Here is a 23432-nt window from a genome sequence, read left to right on the forward strand (position 1 = left end):
AAGCTTCAAATAGTGACAAAAGTGCTCCAAATAGTGACAAAAGTGCAACTGTGCATCAACTGACACAATCCTTAATTGTGCTAAGGACAAATAAATGTTTTATTTTAGTTTTTATCATGTTTATGGCGCTTTGTATTCTGGTGAATATTTATACTAGATCCGTCTTTATATGAAAAAAAATCATCAATCGAGGTCTCAGATTGTGGATCTTGTATTTATCTCCTCTTATTTTTCTGGATTCTGTAAAATGTAAATATATGATGTTTTAGTAGTTCAATATTTCGGTACAGAGGGAGGAAAATAAATGATTTTCCTAATAAAAAGAGGAAAAAAAGATAACCAGGCTGTGGATCCGACGATGCCGCGCACCTTTGAGATGTTCGATCTGATCCAAGTATCCAACAACACAACTCCCTGCCCTGCCTTCCTCCCCGCAGAAAAAAACCCGCCTCCACTCCTCGTGCACGCCGTCCGCGCATACGCACAGCAAAGCCGGCTTCCCGCGAGCTCCTTCTCCTCACATCCATGGCCGGTCAGTGGTTCGCATCCTCCTCCTTCCACCCTGCAGTACGTACAACACCTACTCTAGTTGATCCGCCCGATCGAATTGAACCGTATCCTGTATCCGAATCCGTTGCCGCAAGCCCCGATTGGCCACCGCTTCGTTGTCCCGCGCCGTGTGGGGGATTCGGGGGCGTATTCGGAATAGAAGGGAGCCAGGTGAAGTTTCCGATTGGCCACCGCTTCTATTTTCCGACCGTAGAAGGGTTTTGTTTAGACCGATGGAACGGGTGAAAATCCACGTCAGCCCAATGCGTTGTGCAGGAGAGAATAGATTAGTGGGATTAGGGGCATGGCGAAATTTCATTGGGTTGATGAATGTAATAGGACGACGATAACTGCCACACGTGTGGTATATTCGACATGCGTCCACACACCGTGTATGGTGTGAGCAGGAGGCAGCCCACACGGGCTGTGTGTGGGCGGATATTAGAATTGCCCACACGTGTGGGCGCGGCTACTTCGTGCCACACACCCAACAAGTACTACTCATCTCCACCCCGTGCGTGTGGCACGAAGCAAAAAATGCCCACACGTCCTGGCGCAGCTACGTTAGGTACCCCGCGGGATGACTATTTAGTTGCCATCCTGGTTGGCAGATGTAGTTATCCGGGATGGCAAGTGTAGTTGTAAAAGCATGGCAACTCTATCTGTTTTGGTTAACTATAGTTGCCATGTCTAATTTATGGTAGTTGCCGCGTGTAATCAAACCGTAGTTGCCGTGTGTGATTAACTACTTGCCACATATGGTCAAAACAGTAGTTGCCATGTGTGTTTACCTAGTTGCCACGTGTGGTCCAACCATAGTTGTCATGTATTGTTAATCACAGTTGCCATGTGTGTTTATCTGGTTGCCACGTACGCGCAACTGCAGTTGCCGTGTAGCAAAGAACCACAGTTGCCATGTGTGTGTACCGAGTTGCCATGTTCGCGTAACTGCAGTTGCCGTGTAGCAAAGAATCACAGTTGCCATGTGTGTGTACCGAGTTGCCACATTCGCGTAACTGCAGTTGTCATCCACAAGGTAGGAGTGTCGTGTGGGCGAAAAGCAGTTCGCCGACACGCGCATGACCTAGGTGGTGGCTGTGTGGGCGAAACGCAGTTCGCCCACACAGCGCAGCTGGCAAACAGCGTGGTGCGGGCGTGTGGGCAAACTCTCCAACGCCCACACACCAGCCCCGTCCTATGTGGCACACAAAATCAACCTTTTCGTGCCAAGATTGGTGCAAAAGGCACTGGACGACGATCGAGGCGTGTGGGCGAGTTGGGTAACGCCCACACGTGTGGGCGTTAGTGTTTCCGATGTAATAATTGTTGGTTTTTTCTGCTTGCCTCTTCGATCGGAGGACTAACTTTTGACAAGCAAAGTTATATCTGACTGAAATTTTAACCGATTCAATCACTGCTTGTCAAACAAAGAAAATAAGAAACTTGAACGGCTGGTGAAATTCACTGATTTCATGGAAAACCACCGTGGATGAAGACTGACAGCAAAATTTAGGGCCTTTCTTTTTGCTGGCAGCTCTCCGTGGGTATCTTCGGGTCCAGAAAGATCCATATGGACCATATTTCGTGGTGTTATGATAGTTGTTGTTAAGCATTGTATTTCGAGATTCAGCTAGTGGTTCATGTGAGCTGTCAATATGTTGTGATGTTTCATCTCACCAAATAATATTCAGTTGTGGGTATGGTTGAAATAAAAAAGATGGAAAATATAAAAGATATTGTCCAAAGATGGAGTGTGTTTCATCAATGAGTCCTGATAGTTCGTTCCCCTAATGTCTAATACTTGCTTTTTAGCCAATATTGTTTTCATTCGAAGATGTTTCTAGTTCGCTGTGAATGAAATTCCACTTCCAGTTTTAAACTGAATGTTGGCTTCAACAAAAATATAAAGTTTAATTGTTCAGTATTCAATCATTCTAATCTTATTCCTAGATATAAGCATTTTATCTTTCAAAATGAGAATTCTTCAATTCTGAGCCCGTGCATCCCTTCTTTAATTAGTTGCTAAATAGGTTCTGGAGTAATATATAGGGTATGGTTTCACACATGCCTATATTTTTGTAACATATATTTAAGAAATGAGAGTACAAATATTTCTGTACATTTTGTGGAACAAAACTATGTTATAAATTGATCCTAATAAGCGATTATCTTGTGCACTGTCATAAGAATAGAAGAAGCTGATAGATTTGGACATTTGTGCAGCATTATCAGCGAAGGTCATACAAAATGCATTCTTGGCACAAGATGGTCCACGGACTAGGCACAATCCAAGATATACCTGTGACTTTTGTGCCCTCAATACCCGCAGCATGCATTCCGTCCAGGGGTGTAGATTATCATTAGCTGATACTTCAGCCAAGTGGTTAAATACCACATCAACAGCATGGATTAGCTTTGGGAAACAAGGAAATATTAGCTGCAATGGTCTGTTATAGGCTCTCAATGATCGTTATTAGTTTACGTAGGTTTTTTCTTTTTACCCGCTCAATATGGCGTGTCTGTCATATATTTACCTGTTTACTGGTTTTTTCTTTGTCAGATCATAGCTTGGTTACTGGTTTTAGATAGTTTCCGCTGTGCCATGTATGCTCATGCGAAATTCTGAAAATTTTCTTTCATAACTTCCATTACAGCTACTCAAGGTGCCAGTGATGTCTTGTCCATTGACAAAGTTGATTTTCTCAAGCTACAAAATGGCAGGTATAACAAGGTTTCTACTTTGTATGATGCTCTCCTTGACATTGCATGCTCTTAATTCTTATAGTGAGACTGTAAAAACTATTTTTTTTATGTATGCACGGTAACAAAACATGTACTTTATTTCCTTGGTGTTTCTCCAAAAGCAGTGAAAGCCAATGGCGTGCATAAGCTTTTCAATCCCCTGTTCTTATTGAATATTTAATTTAGTTGCTTTAGTAGTTCACAGAAATGGCCAATTTACTAATTTAGTATCTACATTTGCATGTCTACTCTGCTGTGTTTAGGCCATCTATTATGTAGACAAGATTCTGTATCCCAATCCTTGGGTGAGAATCAATGCTTGTCGGTACTGTTTCTGTTAGTTCACCTTTTAGCAGTAAGCAACTTTCCACACACATTTTTCTTAAAAAAATATTCTGAACATATTGACCCAGCAAAGATCTGAGTGCCCTATGAAAAACAGCTACATCTACATATATGTTGCAATATTCAGAGATGTTTTAGTATAGTCATATATCACGTTAAATACTTTCTCCATTTTTATATACAAGACCATTTCGTTTCTTGTGTCAAACTTTGACTTATAATTTTGGTCAACAGAATATGGGTTATATGTCATCAAAAATATATTATTGAAAAGTTCTTTGAAATGTGCATCCAGTGACATACTTTTTATGACGTATGACTAAAATTTTGTTGGTAAAATTAATGGTCAAAGTTAGACATAAAAATATGAAGTGGCCTTATATGATGTGTTACAAAGAAAAATCAACTTCTTTTATACAGACTATTTTGTTTTACAGTGATATTCGTGGTGTTGCTATTGCTGGGGTTGAAGGTGAGCCTGTCAATCTTACGGAGCTTGTTGCTGAAGCTATAGCTGCTGCATTTGCTGCATGGTTATTAAACAAGAAGAAAGCGGATGGCTTGAGACGTTTAAGAATCTCTGTTGGACATGATTCACGAATTTCTGCTCATAAATTGCAGGTGCCTGATTTGTACGCATTTAAAAAAAGGACCCGCAAGGTCCTGTGTGCATTTTTGTCAAATTTATTATTTCTAGTTATGAATTCTTAATTAAGCCATTATTAGACCAAAATCATGTTCCCACAAGTGATAGTTTGGACTTTCCGGTCATTTCAAGTGTTAGCCGAGAAACTAGGGTAATTTGTGTCGAATCGGATAAAATACGGTGACCAATTTTTACCTTCAGCTCATTGGGTACCTGGCATGCTGTTATTGTGTTTTTTTTTCAAGAGTACGCCTAGGCGTACCATATTTTTATAGAAGGGATGTTATTGTGTTGGAGGTGGACTTCTTACCACATGTTCGAGCTCTGGGAATTAATTACGGATTGGGGGTACCACCCCACGCACACTCTCCCTCTATTTTTTTTATTCAGGCAGGAACTGAAAGGTTGTGGAAGGTTCTCCTGTAGTTGTATGATATGTTAATAGCTTTCTTGTTTATAACGGCAGTATATAAATGGTACTTTTTGAAGGACAGTATTTAAATTTTGAAATCCGAGTAGAACCCTATTTGTAGATGTGCATGCTTAAATACTTACATCCTTAGTTGTTAAGTTTGAGTAGATAGCTCACATTTCCTTAAAAGCTTAAGGTTCTGGACGAACTATGATATCAGAGTTCAGAACATGTCTATCGCAATTTTAAGACAAATAATCATGCACGGCACACATTTAAGTATACGCCATAGGTGGATAGGCCTGATGGAGCCTAGACATCAGAGGAAGTAAGTTCATAAGTATCATTTGGATAATTATTTGACTATTGAATATTGAATAGTAATTGTTTTCAGAATGCAATTACTCATGGAATCACTGCTGCCGGACATGATGTTCTACAGTTTGGGTGAGTTCGAACTTCTTTTTTGCTTACATTCAAGTATACGAGATCTTTTGTGTTGTATAGACTCTAGCAGGGACTAAAAACGGAGACGATCTGAATTTTCTTGTCATGTGAGATCTTTTTATACTTAGAATCTGCACACATCCTTTTTCTATTGCAAGGGTAGACATCCATTATTGGAAGCTAGAAACTCACTCATACATCCGTTCTTGGGAAGGTAGAAACTCACTTTTGACTGTTCCAAGCGGTTTGCCCGTTTGAGCTCTCCATAAATATGCGACTTCTCTGCTCTTACATGCCAACAAATATGAGTCGAATATCCAAGACAAAATTGCTTATTTACCAGTATATAAAACCCTTCCTGTCAGATACCACCAGAATAACTCCTTATTCATTCCATGCCATCCATTTTCAAATTGTGTTCACTGTTTGCAATCGCTCTCAACTTGCCGTCCAAGGCTGTTAAATCAAGAGAACGTCCATATTGCCTGCCCTTATGTGAAATGGTGAGCCGAGAATATGCCATCCTGTTGATCCAGCATTCCATGCATGTATGTGTACTCTTGGACTATTGGTTATGCATTCAGCTACGGTTATTCAGATTTATGCTATATGTCTATGCATGTACTAAAGTGTCAACAAAATTATATCAAATCTTCCCTGATGGCATGTTCTGCAAAAGAATGAACAATATGATTCATGTGGCATGTGTGCCTTATAAATTGCACAAGACAAATCCTCTTCCAGAGACAAGCACATAAGAAACCCATACCCGGCATGATTCCAGTTGAAGCGGCGGATGACCCTAGCAAAATGGACACTAGAGACAATTCCTTTTCCAGAGACAAGCACATAAGAAACCCATACCGGCATGACTTAAGAGCAACCCTCGGACGACAAGCTAACTGTGATGAAAAATGATTAATAATATTTGAAAATATGTTAAGTAGATGAGCAATACCCTTCTCAGTATTCAGTTCTGACAATGTGTTATATAGATTGGCTTCAACACCGGCAATGTTCAACAGTACACTTACCAAAGATGCGATAAATCATTGCCCAGCAGATGGAGGCATAATGATAACAGGTACTATTCCCAGTTTGGTATGCTCCTTCACAATCAAGCATTTGTATATATCAGTAATCAATTCCTCTACCAACTATTTGTATTGTTACCTGCTGATACTATTTGACTATCTTTATCGCTCTTTATTTATTTGAAATTTACCCATCTCAGCAAGTGCGTATTCATGCAGTCACAACTTTATCTGGCCCTTTGGTTTCTACCAGATTTTTTCTCTAACACTACTAACAGTGTAAACACGCCACGACTTCACCCTGAGATCTCTCCTAGTGCTGCTGTCCATTACCACATAGAAATCGCACACAAACACTTTGTTCTTTCAGGGCATACTGTTAGGAAATATGCAACATGTATTTCCTGGGGGCCAAAGGATAGTATATATACAATGTACAAGTGGAAAATATGCAGAAAGCCCCTTATAGGCTATATGGAAAATTAATATAACTCTTAACACCCCCCCCCTCAAACTCTGGGTGGATCCACAACACTGAGTTTGGAGAGATAAAATCCATGGTGCGCTCGAGTCTTGGCCTTCGTACAGAAATCTGCCAACTGTAACTCGGAAGGCACATACTACAGAGTAGCCCGATCCTGCGCACCAGCGTGCACAAAAGAAGCATCAACACCAATATGCTTGGTGAGCTCATGCTTCACAGGGTCACGCACAATACTAATAGCACTTGTACTGTCTGACAATCGCAGAGTAAGTGTAGTGACTGAAACACCGAACTCCTGAAGTAACCATCGTAACCAAGTCAACCTCTGCCGTGAAAAGAGCCATAGCTTGCAACTGAACCTCTGCACTCGAACGGGAAACTGCAGTTTGTTTCTTCGTTTTTCAGGCAATGAGAGAACCACCAAAAAAATACAGTCAGCAGAAAGTGAATGGCGATCCGAAGGATCACTAGCCTACGTAGCATCCGAATGGGCCTAGAGTTGTGCCAAACTGCAGTGGGGAAAGAAAAGACGGTGAGAGATCGTGCCACAAAGATATCGGAAAACACTTAGAAGGTGACTATAGTGAACCGAAGTGGGAGCAGAAACAAACTGATTCAAAATATGGACATGATAGGAGATATTCGGACGAGTGATAACTAGATAGACCCAGACTCCCAACAAGATGATGATAATGTGTCGGATCAGACAAGGGGTTACCATCGGAAGCACAGAGGTGAACATTGAGCTCCATGGTAGTCTCAATAGTGCGCTCATCAGTAAGAGCAGCACGAGCAAGGAAATCCTGGATATACTTTTCTTGGAAAATAAAGAAGCCATGAGAGGTAGAAGAAACCTCAGTCCCAAGAAAGTAGGGAAGAGGGCCAAGATCAGACAAAACTGTTCACTAAGACGTGCTTTCACAGAGGCGATGTACTTAGAGTTGTCACTAGTGATCCGTAAGCATAAAAGGAGATATGCTCCTAAGCCCCTTACTCACATATGTGGCTCTTGTGTGTTTTGCATATTCGCAAGCATGTCAGCTCGCCCTTGCCTACTCCACACATAACATCCGTAAATATTCTGCTCATCTTATCAAAAAGATGTCCCATCCTACAGTGATGGATCATCGCCTGCTTCTCCTTGTTCTCCATTGTCGCAGCACACACCAAGTCCGGCTGCACCTCCTGGTCCATGTACCAGAGCCCCCTACGCCTGGTGCCAGTCCCAACCGTCTGCCTCGTCTGTCGCTCCTGAACCTTGCAACCGAATTGGTCAAGGATCACACGACAGTCTATTTGATCAACGGGAGCACTGAAAGAGACCAAATTGACAGGAAAAGCTGGCACATGTAAAACCGAGGATAGGGAGATGGTCGGAATGCACTTTACTGTACCAACCCCTATGACAGGCTGTTTTGTGCCATCTGCAGTTTGCATAGTGCCCGTGTGAGGAGGATACTTATTGTAAGACTCGAACACGCAGGATTTGCCAGCAACATGCCTAGATGCTCCAGAGTCTAGAACCCATTCTGGACCATTCTCATTAGTAGCAAGAGATGTCATTTCCAGATTATCGTCATCAATGGAGGCCCAGTGAGCACAGTCTCCACAGCGAGCATTCAAGCCTGCAGTTTGGAGCTGTGATATGAAAGCATGAAGCTCCTCCAACTCAGCCCTCAACTTAACGGTCTGAGCATCCTTCTCAAGTGTCGCCCCCTCGGCTATTTCCTTGTCAGCCTGGATTTCCTCCACCTTCCTCTTGTGGCTCTCCAATTCTTTTACCAGTTTTGTCTTCTCAGCTTCTGCCACAGACATGCTGTGTTTCCCTTTTGGTTCACCCATCTTTGCTCAGGATAGTCAGCAGCAGCACAACACCAACACCTGCAATTCAGCCAGCCACCTTCGCCTCTGGCAAGCAGCAAGCAGCAACGAGCAGCCTTCACAGCCTTCCTGCTAGCACGACCTTCCTCTCCTCTGCAAACAGCAGCAGCCGCAACACTAACAGCAACAGTGCAAAGAGCACCCTCTGCCGCACCAACAGCAAGCAGCAGCAACTGCAGTTCAGAACAGCAGCAGTTCGTCACCTTTCCTTTCTTTACCAATCTGCAGCAATCAGCAGCCAGCCGCACCTCCTCTGCTCCAGCAGCCACACTCAAGTGCGAGCAGCAGCAATAGGACCCTTCTTCTCTCCCTTCGCGCAGCTTAGCAGCTCCTTTCTTCTTTCCTCTCCTACCAAGCTCGCTGTCTCCAGCTCGCCGGAACCAGCCAGCCGCCGCAGCTCCTCTCGCAGCGCCCTGCCAGTCGCCGTGACGCTCAGCCACACACGCGCGCGCACACACAGCCATGCCAGCCCAAATGCGCCGCCGCCTCCTCGCCAGACCCAGCCGCCGGCCGGTGACTAGGCCACCATCGCCGTCATCCCCAGCACCTCGCCTGCGTCTGATACCATGTTGAATCGCGGGCTCACCTTGTCCGTGGCTCTGTCGTGTGTGTGTGGCGGCTCACACTGGGAGACGACCTGCTGCTCCTTTCTTCTAGGTCTTGCCCTTGGGCTAGGCCACATGGGCCAAGAGGAGATGGCCCCTGGCCCATACCGGTTCAACACCTTATATACTAATGTGCATGTATCCTCATTCTGACAGCAATGATTTGCAACTTTGCACTAGTTTATAGATCATTTCTACTTCATTTCTTAAAGTTTTGTTAAATATAGGCTCACTAATTTTTTGGCTGGTTATGTACAGCGAGCCATTTACCCTACAATCGGAATGGTTTCAAGTTTTTTACAAGTGATGGTGGTCTAAATAAGACTGATATTAAAGATATATTGGAGCGGGCTTCTAGAGTTTACGAGGAATCTGCACATTGTGGCAAACAAGAACAGACCGGTGTCGTGACTCATGTGGACTACATGTCAATTTATGCTTCTGATCTAGTGCAAGCAGTTCTTAAATCTGCTGGAAACAAAGGTGTTCATCATATGCTTATTTTATACTGCATTTTGATTCATTAGGCAATTTATACTCGATCACATTTAGATTTCTTGCCTTCGCTTTGCATCTCTGATGGTTTTACTTCTGTCATCAGTTGATTTCTCATTGTCATTATGTCATATATAAATTTCATGCGTTCAATAAAAATATATTTGCTGATGAATTTCACATTCTATTTATATTTTGTTTGGTCCTAGTTGCCGTGATGTCAACATATTTAATTATTAATATTATATGCTTTATTTATTACTCCCTCTGTAAAGAAATATAAGAGCGTTTAGATCACTAAAGTAGTGATCTAAACGCTCTTATATTTCTTTACGGAGGGAGTACTATCTTATACTCCCTCCGTTTTTATTTACTCTGCATATTAGCTTTTGTTTGAAGTCAAACATTATAAACTTGGACCAAGTTTATAGGAAAAACTATAAAACATATACAATACAAATTTAATACCATTAGATTCAGCACTGAATATATTTTCACATCATATCGATCTTTTATTGTAAATGCATATTATTTTCTATAAACTTGGTCAAACTTTATAAAGTTTGACTTCAGTCAAAGCTAATATGCGGAGTTAGGGATGCAAGGCGGCGCCTGAACCCGGCCCGCTTCATATGCAAAACTAGAAAAATCAGTTCCAGCTGAATTAGAGTGTGTTAGACTAATTTGTACTATTTGGGGGGTCTTTGCGGGATGCCGTTCTGCACCCCTATGTGGTGTAAATAAAAACGGAGGGGGCATAAGTATTATTGTTATTACAATCCACATTTCTCGGATTCATTACGCATGTCAATTTCTACTATTCATACCCTTTTATCTGCTCATTAGAAAGCTACTGGTTCATGTATCTCACATTCTATTTGTATTCGAATATGTGACTATTGGCTATGTGGAAGTTGATCTGATAGCAAACTGTGAAATGATTGAATATAAAAAAGATAAATATGAAGGAAAATGACTTTTTTATGCTTGTATTTTTGTCCATTTGGTCTTAGAGAAACCATTGGAGGGACTGCACATAGTTGTTGATGCAGGGAATGGAGCAGGTGGCTTTTTTGTGGTAATGTGTTTACTCCTACTTGTTCTGTAGCAGTATGTTTTTTCAGTCCGGGTTTTTGTGTTGTGCATTCTATCCTTACCTTCGGTCAACTGGTCGACAAGTCTATTGAATATTTTTCTCAGTTTTCTTATGCAATATTATAGACACATTATTCTAATAGAAACAGAAATTTTGTTATTTCAACCTGATTGTTACTCCCATATAAGACAACAGATTATCCAAAACGTTAAGTTTTCTGAATTTGAACTCAGCGTTTCAAAAACTTAAAGATGGTTTGGTTTTGAATTTATCCACTCAATTTGGCTGCCAGCAGAAACCGGATTTTTTTTCCCAGGGCGAATATGAGCCCTGGTGAAATATTAGTTTTTTACTTCATATTATTAGAATATGTGCTTATGGCTGACTCAATGAACATAATTTTTTGATTTCGATAAATCTATCTGCCATGGGGCATGAATTTGGGTTTGGTGTGGTATGTAGTAATAACAGACTAATTTTGTTGTGGGCTACCAGGTCCAGGTGGGAGTCCAAACAGAGAGGAGTGCGCTAGCAGATTTGGTAGGCTAGGTGTTGAGATAGGAGTTCGTATTGATTACTAGAGAGGCCACTTGGGCCTAAGAGGTGATGAGCCAGGCCCATACCAATTAAACAAAACACAAAGTCTAATCCACCAATATTAAATTCCCAGTAAACATTTAGACTTGGTAAGGAAGTTTGTAAAGGTTTAAAGAGTTCATACCCTGTGATACCACCCCTTACATGCTCCCAACTTTAAAAACCCCCGCTTGTGCAGGGTCCGGGGAGGGTCTGACCACTTTGGGTCTTTTGTATCCAACCTTTCCCTACATTTCTGCCAGAGGCTGTTTCCAGGACTCGAACCTGTGACCTCATGGTCACAAGGCAACAGCTTTGCTGCAGCGCCAAATGCTCCCAACTTCCAAACAAATAAATTCGAATGTTAAACATAATTCTAATTTTTTTTGTGTGATTGGTCACAAGACATGTGTATACAATACCTAAAATTTTCAAATCCAAATTCAAAATACAAAAAGGACAAATTCAAATGTCAATAGTATCCTTTTTGTTTCTCCATGTGTACTTTGGATTTTTTTGTGTGCAGATTGTAGCACATGTCTTGAAAACATTCACACAAAAATCCGTTTTTTTTTGAAACATTTAAACATACAGAAGAAAACATTCTATCCAAAGTTGACCAGAGATGTATAGGACCCCTGGTGAATATTTTAGATAGTTTTAGGACTCAAATATGTAGTTTTATAGATTTGGGACTAGCTTGACACACCTCCAATAGTTTTAGGACTTACGATGATATGTATGTCGTGCTTAACCCGTTTCCACAATTGCACCCATAGATTACTGTATCCCAGGTTGATGGTGCACAACTCTTCTTTGTCCCCCCCCCCCCCCCCCCCCCCCCCCCCCGCGCGCGCGTACTTCGTACTTGGGGACTCCTGAAATAATGTAATATTGCCTTTGATTTGGATCTGGAATTGCTGTGGTTATTGGACCAGGATAAGGTACTAAAACCATTAGGAGCTGTTACTGATGGGAGCCAATTCCTGGAGCCTGATGGTAATAGCTGGATCTTTTCTTCATTCCACTAATCTCTGTGGCTTTTCTCTCATTATGAACTACATATTTAGGTTTGTTTCCCAATCATATTCCGAATCCTGAGGACAAAGCTGCAATGGAAGCCATTACACAAGCAGTGCTTAATAATAAGGCAGACTTGGGCATCATATTTGATACTGATGTTGACAGGTGCAAAAATAACCATTGAGATTCTGCATATGCGTAATAACATCAATGTTAAAAATCTTTTGATTTTTGCAGGTCAGCTGCTGTTGATTCCAGTGGACGTGAGTTGAACCGCAACCGATTGATTGCTTTGATGTCTGCCATAGTTCTTGAGGAGGTAAGGTTTTGTCGAGCTGCAAATTTGTTTCATATTACTCTGTTGCTTGTGTCTAATTAATTCGTTGATCTGCTACTAGCATCCAGGAACCACTGTTGTGACTGATAGCGTGACATCAGATGGACTGACTGCATTTATTGAGAAGAAACTTGGTAGATACTTTTTTTGAACTGAAAATTTGGTATTGTGCTAGTTACAGCTTGGTGCTTTATTTGATTAAATGATGATTTTCTTATCTATTTTATGCTCAAGGAGGGAAACACCATCGATTCAAGCGAGGATACAAGAATGTAATAGATGAGGCTATTCGTCTGGTTAGTTTGCTCTTTCTTCATGATTCAGATTGCCCTGTAACTTGTCCCATGATACCTAGTAGTATGAAATGCAAATTATGAGTATTTCAGAATTCTACTGGTGAGGAATCACATTTGGCGATGGAAACAAGTGGCCATGGAGCACTGAAAGAGAATCACTGGCTCGATGATGGAGCATATATGATGGTAAGGGTGTTTATTCTGCTACATTCCTTGAAACTTTATGAACCATGCAATTATATGGGAACCAGATGAAAATGTTGGCATTTTATGCTTAATATTGGTTGGTTTGAAAAGATCTCTTTGAATCTTTATGGCATGTTATAGCTGAATTTCTTATAGCTACAACTTCAGAAGCATTGCTATTTGTATCCCTCTGTTCTTATGATAGTTCCTCCTTACTAGACTAATTCCAAGAGTATAGAGCATTGTAGTTCCCGAAAGAAAACTGGAATATCATATTCCTGAGGACACGTTTAATTGCCATCTCTCTTTATTGGCACACGCTTCCATACTTATCTTCTCTTATTTTATTTTTTGCCTTAGGTTAAACTTCTGAACTTCCATACTTATCTTCTCTTATTTTATTTTTTGCCTTAGGTTAAACTTCTGAATAAACTTGCTGGTGCCAGAACATTGAACCCAAACATCGGTAGTAAAGTTTTGACTGATTTGGTCGAGGGCCTTGAGGAGGCTGCTGTGACAGTGGAGATAAGGTTGAAGATTGATCAAAATCATGCAGATTTGAAAGGAGGGTATGTTAAGTTCTAACCGGCAGCATTCAGTCCATTTTCGGGAAAATGATGCTACCCATGGCCTTGACTACTGGCTGAAATAAACACACTTTCATTCAGTAGTCAGTTAAGGTGGGGTATCATGGAAGACTAGCCCAATATTAGATGGAAATGGGGCAATACTTATAATAGGAAGCATGCATGAACCTCAGTTGAACTTGCCACGGCAAAATTGATTGAACTGTTGCTTAACTTTGAGAGTTCTAGTTGTCACATGCTTCTATTGTGCATAAGCGCATGTCTCAATGTGTTAATATTATGAGTTCATCTGCAGGACATCCATGGAATGCTCCGAGTTAGATTGTTTTTATGTTATAAGAGTTTCACATTTGAAGGAGAATAATTAGCCATGTGAAAATAGGGTTACCCCTAGTCTTTTAAACAGTAAATTAGTTATCCCATTTAGTTTGCATGCTGTCACAAAGAAGGGCAGTCAAGCTTGACTACAGGGATGTATTTAAGTCACTAGTGATCTAAACGCTCTTATATTTCTTTATAGAGGGAGTACTTTATATCAAATACTCCCTCCGTAAACTAATATAAGAGCATTTAGAATACTAAAGTAGCGATCTAAACGCTCTTATATTAGTTTACAGAGGGAGCACAAATTAAGTTCATGGGTTTAATTTATTCTTTTTTGCAGGTCCTTCCGTGACTATGGAGAATCAATCTTGAAACATTTGGAGAGTGTGATCAGCAAAGACCCAAATCTAAACAAAGCCCCGAAGAATCATGAAGGCGTATGTAGATCATCTTTGCTTGTTTCCGGAAGCTGATGTATACATCTTCAGTTCTCTACTGATTAATATTTCATGCTGCATTACTATGCTACGCAGGTCAGAGTTTCTGGATATGGTGGCTGGTTTCTGTTGAGGCTATCCCTCCATGATCCGGTTCTTCCCCTTAATATTGAGGTTGCCCTTTCTTCCTTTTTTCTTCAACTGTCAAACCTTAGGAAGCACCATTCTTTAAAAAAAATTGATCGTCATGTCACATGTGCATGCAGGCACAAAGCAAGAATGACGCCATGAAGCTCGGACTTGCAGTGCTTGCTGCTGCGAGTGAATTTTCAGCATTGGACACAACTGCATTGAACAAGTTTTTGCAGCAGTGAAGGGTAGGAAAATCGATTGATCTGCAGCCTTTGCATGGCGTCTTGTTCGTCTGTGTTGAGCTGGATTTGGATACAGGGCAACAATACTATACAAAGAAATACTTGTTTCAAACTGTGCCCTACCCATATATATACTTCACGGCCTCTCCTTGGTAAGGAAGTACCAAAACGAATTCTTCATGTTCTCCAGCAGATGACAAAGCAATTGTCAAAAATCTTGCATACTGACATGGCCGCATGGATGCTTTGTCCTTGAATATTTGCAACTTAATAGTTAGGCCCTGAAATCTCACAAATCTGCAAGGCAGAAACATGTATGAACTGCTTTTGAATTGAATGAAGTATCTCCTGCTTGATTTTGCCGGTGTGTTGCATGGAAGTGAACATTTGAATCCCGATCTTGCATTTGCTATGTGTTCATGAAAAGTTTCAATGGTACTGATTTCGCATGCATTTTGTGGGGAACATGCATGGACTTGAATCGCAAGTTTGTTCAGGGAGATTGCCAAGTTTTGGTAAAATAAAGACAGTTTCTCTGTCTAGGACTGACTTCTTGCAATAGAAAGGGTAATACGGTACTTAACAGCGAAGTCCGAGTGTTTGAAACAGAAATGCATTTGTTTTTTTGGTCGTTGGATCTTCATCGAAGGCTTCTGCGTCGTCTTCTATATCTAGCCTCCTTACTCCTCAACCACCGACCGATCCACCACCTGCGGCTGCTGGTGCTCTTGCGCTGCCTCACCGCCCTGCTTTCCTCTCACTGTTGCGCTGCTGACACCCTTGATCACCCCTCTAAAGACTACCCGGTGATTAGATTTTGTCCGGTGAGCCATCTGTCAACATGCTTCCTCGCCTCTGCCCGTCGGCCAGGCCTCTTTCCTTCCCACGGGAAATTGATTTGAGAAAAAATTCAGATGACTTACATATAGCTCGTGTGTTTGAATATTTGTTGGATACAGGCATACAGCTCAAAGTTTGGATGCCAATGACATGCTTGGGCCTGCCTGAGACCAAGTTTGCCTCAATTTGGTACCGCTCGCGCAGCCCGCACTGAAACAGTGCTTTACCCCCAGATGTCCAGTCAACTGTTGCGTCTCAACGCATTTCAGGGAGAACCAGCTAGCTCTGGGTTCGAGTGGCATTTCATCCCTAACCACTCATCCGCTGCCCCCCCTCCCCCCCTCCCGCATCGCCCTGCTCGGGCGACTCGGGGGGCGAACCCTAGTTGCGCCGCCGGGCGTTCCTTCCTCCCTCTCCACCCTCCTCGCCGCCGCTTGAGGCGGTCGCCGGGTAAGCCCGGGGCGCTGCCAAGGATGGTAGCGACGGGGCTTCTGGTTGCCCTGCCTCCATGTGGGGGGCTTTGGATCTGGAGCAGCAGCTCCCTTGGCAAGGCTCCGCTGGTTTTGGGGCGAGCGGCGACACAAACGATGGTTCCGGTGTCTTGGCCGCGCGTGCGGCGAGATTCTGGTGGTCGAGGGCGGCGGTGGCTTCTGCGACGGTTGCCTATGCGCGAGATCTGGCGCCCCCTCCTTCCCTGTTCGGCGTGCGTGCCTTCCTGGTCGAGCCGTGCTACCCTGGGTCGCCGGCTCTCGGTCATGAGGTGCTGCTGGTGGCGCGGATCTGCTCCTAGCGAAATCCCTGGTCGACCGTGGCCGGCCGCGCCGACGGCAACACCCATGGGCGCCGTTCCCCTCCTTGGAGGCGTCGGTATGGGCTGATTCTCCCACTCCCCCTCCCCTAGGTTTCCCGAGCGAAAGTGCAAACTTTGTTGGGAGGTGGTGGCGCTCTCGGCGCCGTTCCCTTCTTGAAGGCACCGCTTTGGGAGCCTTGTGGTCAGGTGGCGCTTGTGGGTGGTGGGTGGCGGCGGCGGCGTGGCCCTCCTGTCCTAGCGTGAACTCCCCTCCTTCGGTGTTGGATGTGTGCAGCGGCGATGTTCTGCTCAAGGCGAGCCTCCGGCGTCTCATTAGGGATGAGCTGACCCTTCTCTATGTGGCCATCTTCCGGTGGCATCCATCCCATTTTGCGACGGTGTGGCGCTTCGACCCAGGCGAGGAGGTAGTGGCCTTCTTCGAAGATGGTGTTTTGGATGTGCCGTGCCGGGCCGTAGGTGCATGGCGACGGCATGCCCCACTGGTGCCGGCCCCTCTCTCCTTTGAGCCAGTGTGTTATTGTTCCTGGTGCAGCATCCTCGGAGGAGGACCTCGACGTCTTCGGCTTCACTCACAGTTGATACTCTTCAGTTGCCGTAGTGTGTGAGGAGTAATTTGGTGTTGTTCATCGTCTATGTATCTTACCGTCGTGTTGTTCTTTTCTTTTACCTTAGGGCGTATGCTTGTAATCCTGACCGGTTGATGGCTTTGTTAATTTAAAGTCGGGGTAGGCTCGAGCTCGGCTGATGCCTTTTTCTCTAAAAAGGTTTGGATGCCAACTAGAGCCGCTCCGGTGCAGCGTACGTGTGGAGCGATCCATAAGAAGTGACAAGCAATCAAAGGCCAACAGGAAGCGCACAAGAATCCGAGTCAGCCATCACGTTCATTCATGCACCTGCAATCAAACTGCTCCATTGGCGGGAACTGCACGAGAACCGGAGAAACCATGGGCTGGTCTGATCCAAGAAACCCTCCTCACGTCGCATCGCAGCCTTTCTCCGCCTCAGATTCTCCTTTTAAGTTCTCCTGGTCGGCGCATGCGTGCGTGCGTGCGTGCACCGGCCGAGGGTGGTCGCTTTTCCTAACTCTGTTTGTGGACGGAACTGCACCTCCGGCTCAGCGTGACAACACCAACAACAACCAAACCGATCCAGCACCAGCACCAGCTTTTCTTGTCTTTGTTAAATTGATCCGGGTGTTGTTAGCTCGTGTCCGGCCACAGGACGAGCCGAAATGACGCCGCTGGTGGGCCAGGGAGCAAGATGGATTCTTATGAATTTGGATCAGAGTCGGTGCTGGACGGCCCTCAAAAATTACTGGGCAATCATTCACATAACCTCCACCATGGAATTTATAAATGAAGCAAATGAGCTCGTTTTTTTAGCAAAAGCTTGGTCTCCAAGGGCCCAGATGCCACGTTATTCAGAGAGCATCCTACACTGGACCCCTAGTAAAAGAGAGATAACAAACCAGTCCCTGACTATCACATAGAGGCCCCCGAAAGGCAAAAGAAGATTGTAGTTGGGTCCTTGACTGCTTCCGCATGAGCGTAACCTCGTCGTCATAGCACCACGCCATAGAGTTTGTACGCCAGGAAGAGGAAGATCGATCGGCCACCTTTAGCAAGAAAATCATATGGGCCGGCGGAGACAGGTGGCTGCCGACCATCACAGTGGGTGTCGTAGCTCCTTTGCGAAATCCATCGATCATGAGCTCCTTCCCAATAAACAACAACCAGAGCTCCACCTTTCCTCTGCTACTTGCCCACCTTCGTGGCTATCTCAGAAGCAAAAAATAAGTTGTGTGTGTGTGTGTGTGTGGGGGGGGGGGGGGGGGGGGGGGAGGGGGTCCTCCTAGAGATTCCTGAACCGGGTGAACTTATTGAAGGGAAGAGCCATTGAAAAATCCCTTCATATTTGGCTCTATCCCCCGGAGCACCTCAAAAAAGGGACTTGCAATCATGAGGTATACATTTCACACTGATAAAAGAAAAAGGGAGACAACACTGGTGGACACACCCTCCTTCCCCCTCCACTCTGCTCGGCAGCACCAGTGGAGGAGAGAGGAAGAGGAGCAACCAAGAATAGCGACACCAGGCCGACCAACTATAGTAATGAGGAAGGGGGATCTCTATGCTACACTTAGATATCATATATTTCAATTATACTAGAATAGTTAAATATTGAGTAAATAGCATAAAACTACTACTTTACAGGCTAGGGTTTCAAAAAACTACCGGTTTTTAATTTTTCTCAGATAACTACCAACTCGGTGGTCGGCTGTTTCAAAAAACTCAAATTGCCGGGTGGTTGACATATAATCAGGTTTATGACAGGTGGGACCCGCTCCTAAACAAACAGCTGGTTTGACCATTTGTTGACCGTCAACTTACACGTTTGGCCCACATGTAAGCTGACTCTTCTTCCTTTTCTCTTTCTTTCTCTCCCTCTACTCCCCTGCTCTCCCGATAGATGCTGCCCGGAGCCGCACTCGCGCTCGACATCGACCTTGTCGGGATGGCCGAGTAACCCGACGCAGAGGGCATGAAGGCAGGGGCTGCCGGCGACGGGTGCTGCGGCCTGGCGACGACTGACACGGCCACAACGGCTCTGCAGCGCGCGACGCACGGGAAGGGCCGTCCCGAGGAGGCCGCCGTCGTGAAGGGGCGTGCCGGGGAGAAGCTCGTCGGCGACCGCGCGTGGAAGGACGAGGTCGACGAGGCTTGCCGGATCTCGCCGCCTCGAGGCCGCCGAGGCACGGCGTGGAGGTGGCGCAGGAGAGGCATGGCGAGGCGGCGGCCACGGGCGAGGCACGTCGGGGCGGCGGGACCCGACCGCTGCGGGATGCGGCTCGCCGGCCTCAGGTGGTGCACGTCATGGATTCTACCGCCGCGGGCGCGGCTTGCCGGCCGGAGAAGACGGCGTTGCCTTGCCTCGGGGACCCGATTGCTTTTTCAGAAAACTCATAGGGACCTGATTGCTTTTTCAGAAAACTTGTAGGGACCCGATTGCTTTTTTACAAAACTTACGTGTAGGACCCACATGTAAGTTAACGGTCAAAGTAAACGGTCAAACAAACGGTTATCTTACATGTGGGCCTCAATTGTCATAATCGCGATCAACTGATAAAGACTCAGGGATTTGGGTTTTTTGAAATAGCCGACCACTCATCTGGTAGTTATTTGAGAAAAATTAAAAACCGGTAGTTTTTTGGAACCTTAGCCTGTAAAGTAGTAGCTTTATGCTATTTACTCTTAAATATTGGACCTAGATATCACAAAATTTGGTATCGCTAATGCTACGGGCAACGAGCGTTTATTTGATATTTGCAAAACCCTGGCGTTGCGTTGTTTCCATAAATTCTGACAACATAACAAGTGAATCAAAACCCTTCCTCCTTACTTTAGGAAGAAAATCCCGAGATTTGATTCACCAATCATCAAGAGTGTCTTCACAATTTGGGATAGAAACATCTCTAGTAACATGAATTGCCTCAAAGTAACGATGCTAAACTTGTCGTACATAAACACATTGCATCAAATTATAGTCGGTAGTATGCTAATGCTAGCAGGAGTATGTTTAGTCCAGCAAACCTCTCCTCATGCGCCATCGGATGTCCAAATGCAATATTGGAGTGCTAACCGAAGTAACATAATAACATCTCATAATAATAAGCGTGAATCTTGAGCTAACAGAACATCATAGAATATTATTATTAAAGTGTCATGATGGAAACCATAAAATGTAACAAGTCAACTGAAATGTATGATAATATATAGTTAAACTTATATGATTTACAATCACTTGTATCCCCCCCCCCTCCCCCCCCCCCCCCATCTCTTTGTTCTACAAAATGATAAGGTATTGGATATTCTAAAATAGAAACACCGCATTGCCACATCACTAGTCCATGAAATTTATGATGATAAACTTTGAAAACCTAGTGTGGAATATTTTAAAACCCACACACCATTAATCAAAGGTTGCAACGTGAACCCCAACATATTTTGCTAAATCCAACAGAGATTCTAGCAAACACATTGTGCACAACGCTCTTTGCTCTAGAGTTGTTTTGTTGTTTCAACTACGTGGTATTCTTAGTAGCGCGTAAGTAAATTAGCAAGGGTGTCTATGACGGCCTTATAGCGAAGGTGATAGTACATTCAACAGGAGTGACACAACGATACTTTTTAAATAGGTCAAGTCGTTTCGATGGAGCACGTGTAATGATTTTTAAACAAGTTATCTATCAACCCATTGTGTAAGGATGGATTTTCTTGGTTGTTGGGCCGCAAAAGGCGAGAGCCAACTATGATCATTAGCTTTGTTTGAGTTTTGGGTTATCGATTTGATCATCAACATTCTGATTAAGTACCATGATATGTGGGTTCATCTTTTTATGATGACAATCAATGGGGAACTGAGGATATCCAATGGGTTTTAGGCGACAAGGGAAAGTAGATGATTGGTCATAAGTTCCGATAGTTGTATCAAATTTAACGTTTGGTTGGCGGCTACAAGAAATCCCCTAAAAAGAAAAAAAATGAGGCATCATGAGAAAACACAAAAATTTGGCGGCCAGAATCGTCCGAGATATGAAACTGAAGGGCTAAAAACGTTGCGAGTGGACTTAAAAGGATGCCTACCTGTAAATTCCTAATAAACAAATAAATATGATTATTCAGCGTAAATAAATGTTGGAAGTTGACTAGACGATGCCCCTCTAGATCTAGCTAAGGCCAGAACAGAATATTGAAGTATGAACACGCGTCAACGCCAGAAAAGGAAACACCCTCTATGTATACAGGCTAGGTCGCGTCAACTTTCCAAAATTAAGCATTTCAAAAGAAAAAACTTTCCAAAATCAAGGAAATGCACATACCAACTTAAACCTTCCTCTTGTCCCCAATAGGCTTAAACCCTTATAAATACCACAGGTCATAACCACAATAGACCACAACACAAACACAAGGTCAAGTAGCCTTACTTCCATCCTCGAGTTCCAAGAAAACCACAGATTAGGTTAAATGGGCAAAGAGGTCGACGTGGGTGCCCTCGAGGCCGGCGGCGCCCGGGACTACTCCGACCCTCCGCCGGCCCCGCTGGTGGACGTCGATGAGCTCGGCAAGTGGTCCCTGTACCGCGCGGTGATCGCCGAGTTCGTGGCCACGCTGCTCTTCCTCTACATCACGGTGTCCACCGTCATCGGGTACAAGCACCAGACGGACGCGTCGGCGTCGGGGCCCGACGCGGCGTGCGGTGGGGTGGGCATCCTCGGCATCGCGTGGGCGTTCGGGGGCATGATCTTCGTCCTCGTCTACTGCACCGCCGGCATCTCCGGCGGGCACATTAACCCGGCCGTGACGTTCGGCCTCTTCCTGGCGCGCAGGGTGTCCCTGGTGCGCGCGCTGCTCTACATGGCCGCGCAGTGCCTCGGCGCCGTCTGCGGCGTCGGGCTCGTCAAGGGGTTCCAGAGCGGGCTCTACGCGCGCCACGGCGGCGGCGCGAACGAGGTCGGCGCCGGGTACTCGGTCGGTGCGGGGCTCGCCGCGGAGATCGTCGGCACCTTCGTGCTCGTCTACACCGTCTTCTCCGCCACCGATTCCAAGCGCAACGCTCGTGACTCCCACGTCCCGGTACCGCACAAACCTGTCTCTGATGAACCCTTTCTTCTATCGCCTTGTCACACTCCTTTTGATAAATGTTGGTTGATGAATGAAGGTGTTGGCGCCGCTGCCAATCGGGTTCGCGGTGTTCATGGTGCACCTGGCCACCATCCCGATCACCGGGACGGGGATCAACCCGGCGAGGAGTCTCGGCGCCGCCGTCATATACAACGGCGACAAAGCCTGGAGCGATCAGGTAAATGCTTGGTGCCGACTGTAGGAAATTATGGAATCGGGCAAGAATTTTAGTGTCGATCGAACTTGCCTGAACTGACAAGTGCATGCATTGTGGTTCATCTGTGACGCAGTGGATCTTCTGGGTGGGGCCGTTCATCGGCGCGGCGATCGCAGCGCTCTACCACCAGACGATCCTCCGCGCAAGCGCCAGGGGCTATGGCTCCTTCCGGAGCAACGCCTAGCTAGCTCGCCAAGCCATCAGCACCAAAATTGGCATCTTTCTCCTTACTTTTTTCAGTCCACTGTGAAGTCTGCAGTGTGCCGGAGCAGCGAAAGTGAAGTGTCCTTGTGTGTCTGTGCGTCCGATTGAAGCAGTTGTAACTTGCCTGTGTACTTTTTGGTTCAGGGTAGCAGTCAATAAATTCAGATGGGAGAATCCAAGTGATTGGAAAAGACAAATTCACTTGTTTGATTGATTTTCCTTTTTTGAGAGAATGTCACGCTTTATTGATCAAGGATAATCAAGGCACTCACTCTTGTTTGATTGATTTTCTGGAGAATCCTGTCCCATTAGATCGTTTTGTGTTACACGGACTGTTTTGGGCCAAAAAAATGCTAAAATGAAAGTGCCAAAAAATAACAATTTAAAATCGGTTTTAAATTGGGGCGACGCTGGAGGCCGGCCGACCGGTCCAACTTTCGGTCAGTCACCTAGCATCCACCTGATTGATTGCCTCGGTGCAGCGAGATGATCGGTGGCCTGACAGCTTTCTGTGGCCATGCGCGTCCTCCATGACATACTTGACTAAATCCACCTACACTCGTCTTTGTGAGGGTTTGCCGACTTGCCCTTACGCCGCAGCCATCTGGAGGAGTCTTGCACCCCTCAAATGCAAGATCTTTGTTTGGCTGGCTTCCCAACATCGCTTGTGGACGGTGGATCGACGCACTCGTCATGGTTTGCAAGATCATACCTCCGCCTGCTATACTTGCTTACAGGACGAAGACACCGTGGACCACATCTTGGTGCAATGTGGCTACGCGCGTGCCACTTGGATGGGTTGT

The 23432-nt window shown here is 44.8% G+C and overlaps 2 protein-coding genes across 4 annotated transcripts; both read left to right on the forward strand.

Moving 5' to 3' along the window:
* The first annotated feature begins 360 nt into the window (after positions 1-360).
* On the forward strand, positions 361-15232 carry LOC109744557 (uncharacterized). Of its 3 annotated transcripts, none has more exons than XM_020303717.4 (18): positions 361-532; positions 2773-2994; positions 3204-3270; positions 4074-4257; positions 5089-5141; positions 6137-6225; positions 9404-9628; positions 10654-10718; positions 12251-12311; positions 12383-12500; positions 12573-12654; positions 12734-12806; positions 12907-12968; positions 13059-13154; positions 13569-13723; positions 14406-14502; positions 14599-14676; positions 14769-15232. In XM_020303717.4, the coding sequence occupies exons 1-18, from the start codon at positions 526-528 to the stop codon at positions 14874-14876; spliced, it is 1842 nt and encodes a 613-aa protein (XP_020159306.1). In that variant the 5' UTR covers positions 361-525; the 3' UTR covers positions 14877-15232. The 3 variants fall into 3 exon arrangements, with proteins under 3 accessions (XP_020159306.1, XP_020159308.1, XP_045084409.1); XM_045228474.2 differs by having other exon boundaries at positions 401-532; positions 2773-3031; XM_020303719.4 differs by lacking the exon at positions 2773-2994 and having other exon boundaries at positions 368-532.
* A 6237-nt stretch (positions 15233-21469) lies between these two features.
* On the forward strand, positions 21470-22915 carry LOC109744556 (aquaporin PIP2-6). The gene is made up of 3 exons (XM_020303716.3): positions 21470-22160; positions 22246-22386; positions 22499-22915. Exons 1-3 carry the CDS (start codon positions 21552-21554, stop codon positions 22607-22609), a joined length of 861 nt encoding a protein of 286 aa, XP_020159305.1. The 5' UTR covers positions 21470-21551; the 3' UTR covers positions 22610-22915.
* The last annotated feature ends 517 nt before the right edge of the window (positions 22916-23432 follow it).

This window comes from Aegilops tauschii, chromosome 5 (assembly GCF_002575655.3).
Source record: "Aegilops tauschii subsp. strangulata cultivar AL8/78 chromosome 5, Aet v6.0, whole genome shotgun sequence".
Classification (NCBI taxonomy): Eukaryota; Viridiplantae; Streptophyta; class Magnoliopsida; order Poales; family Poaceae; genus Aegilops; species Aegilops tauschii.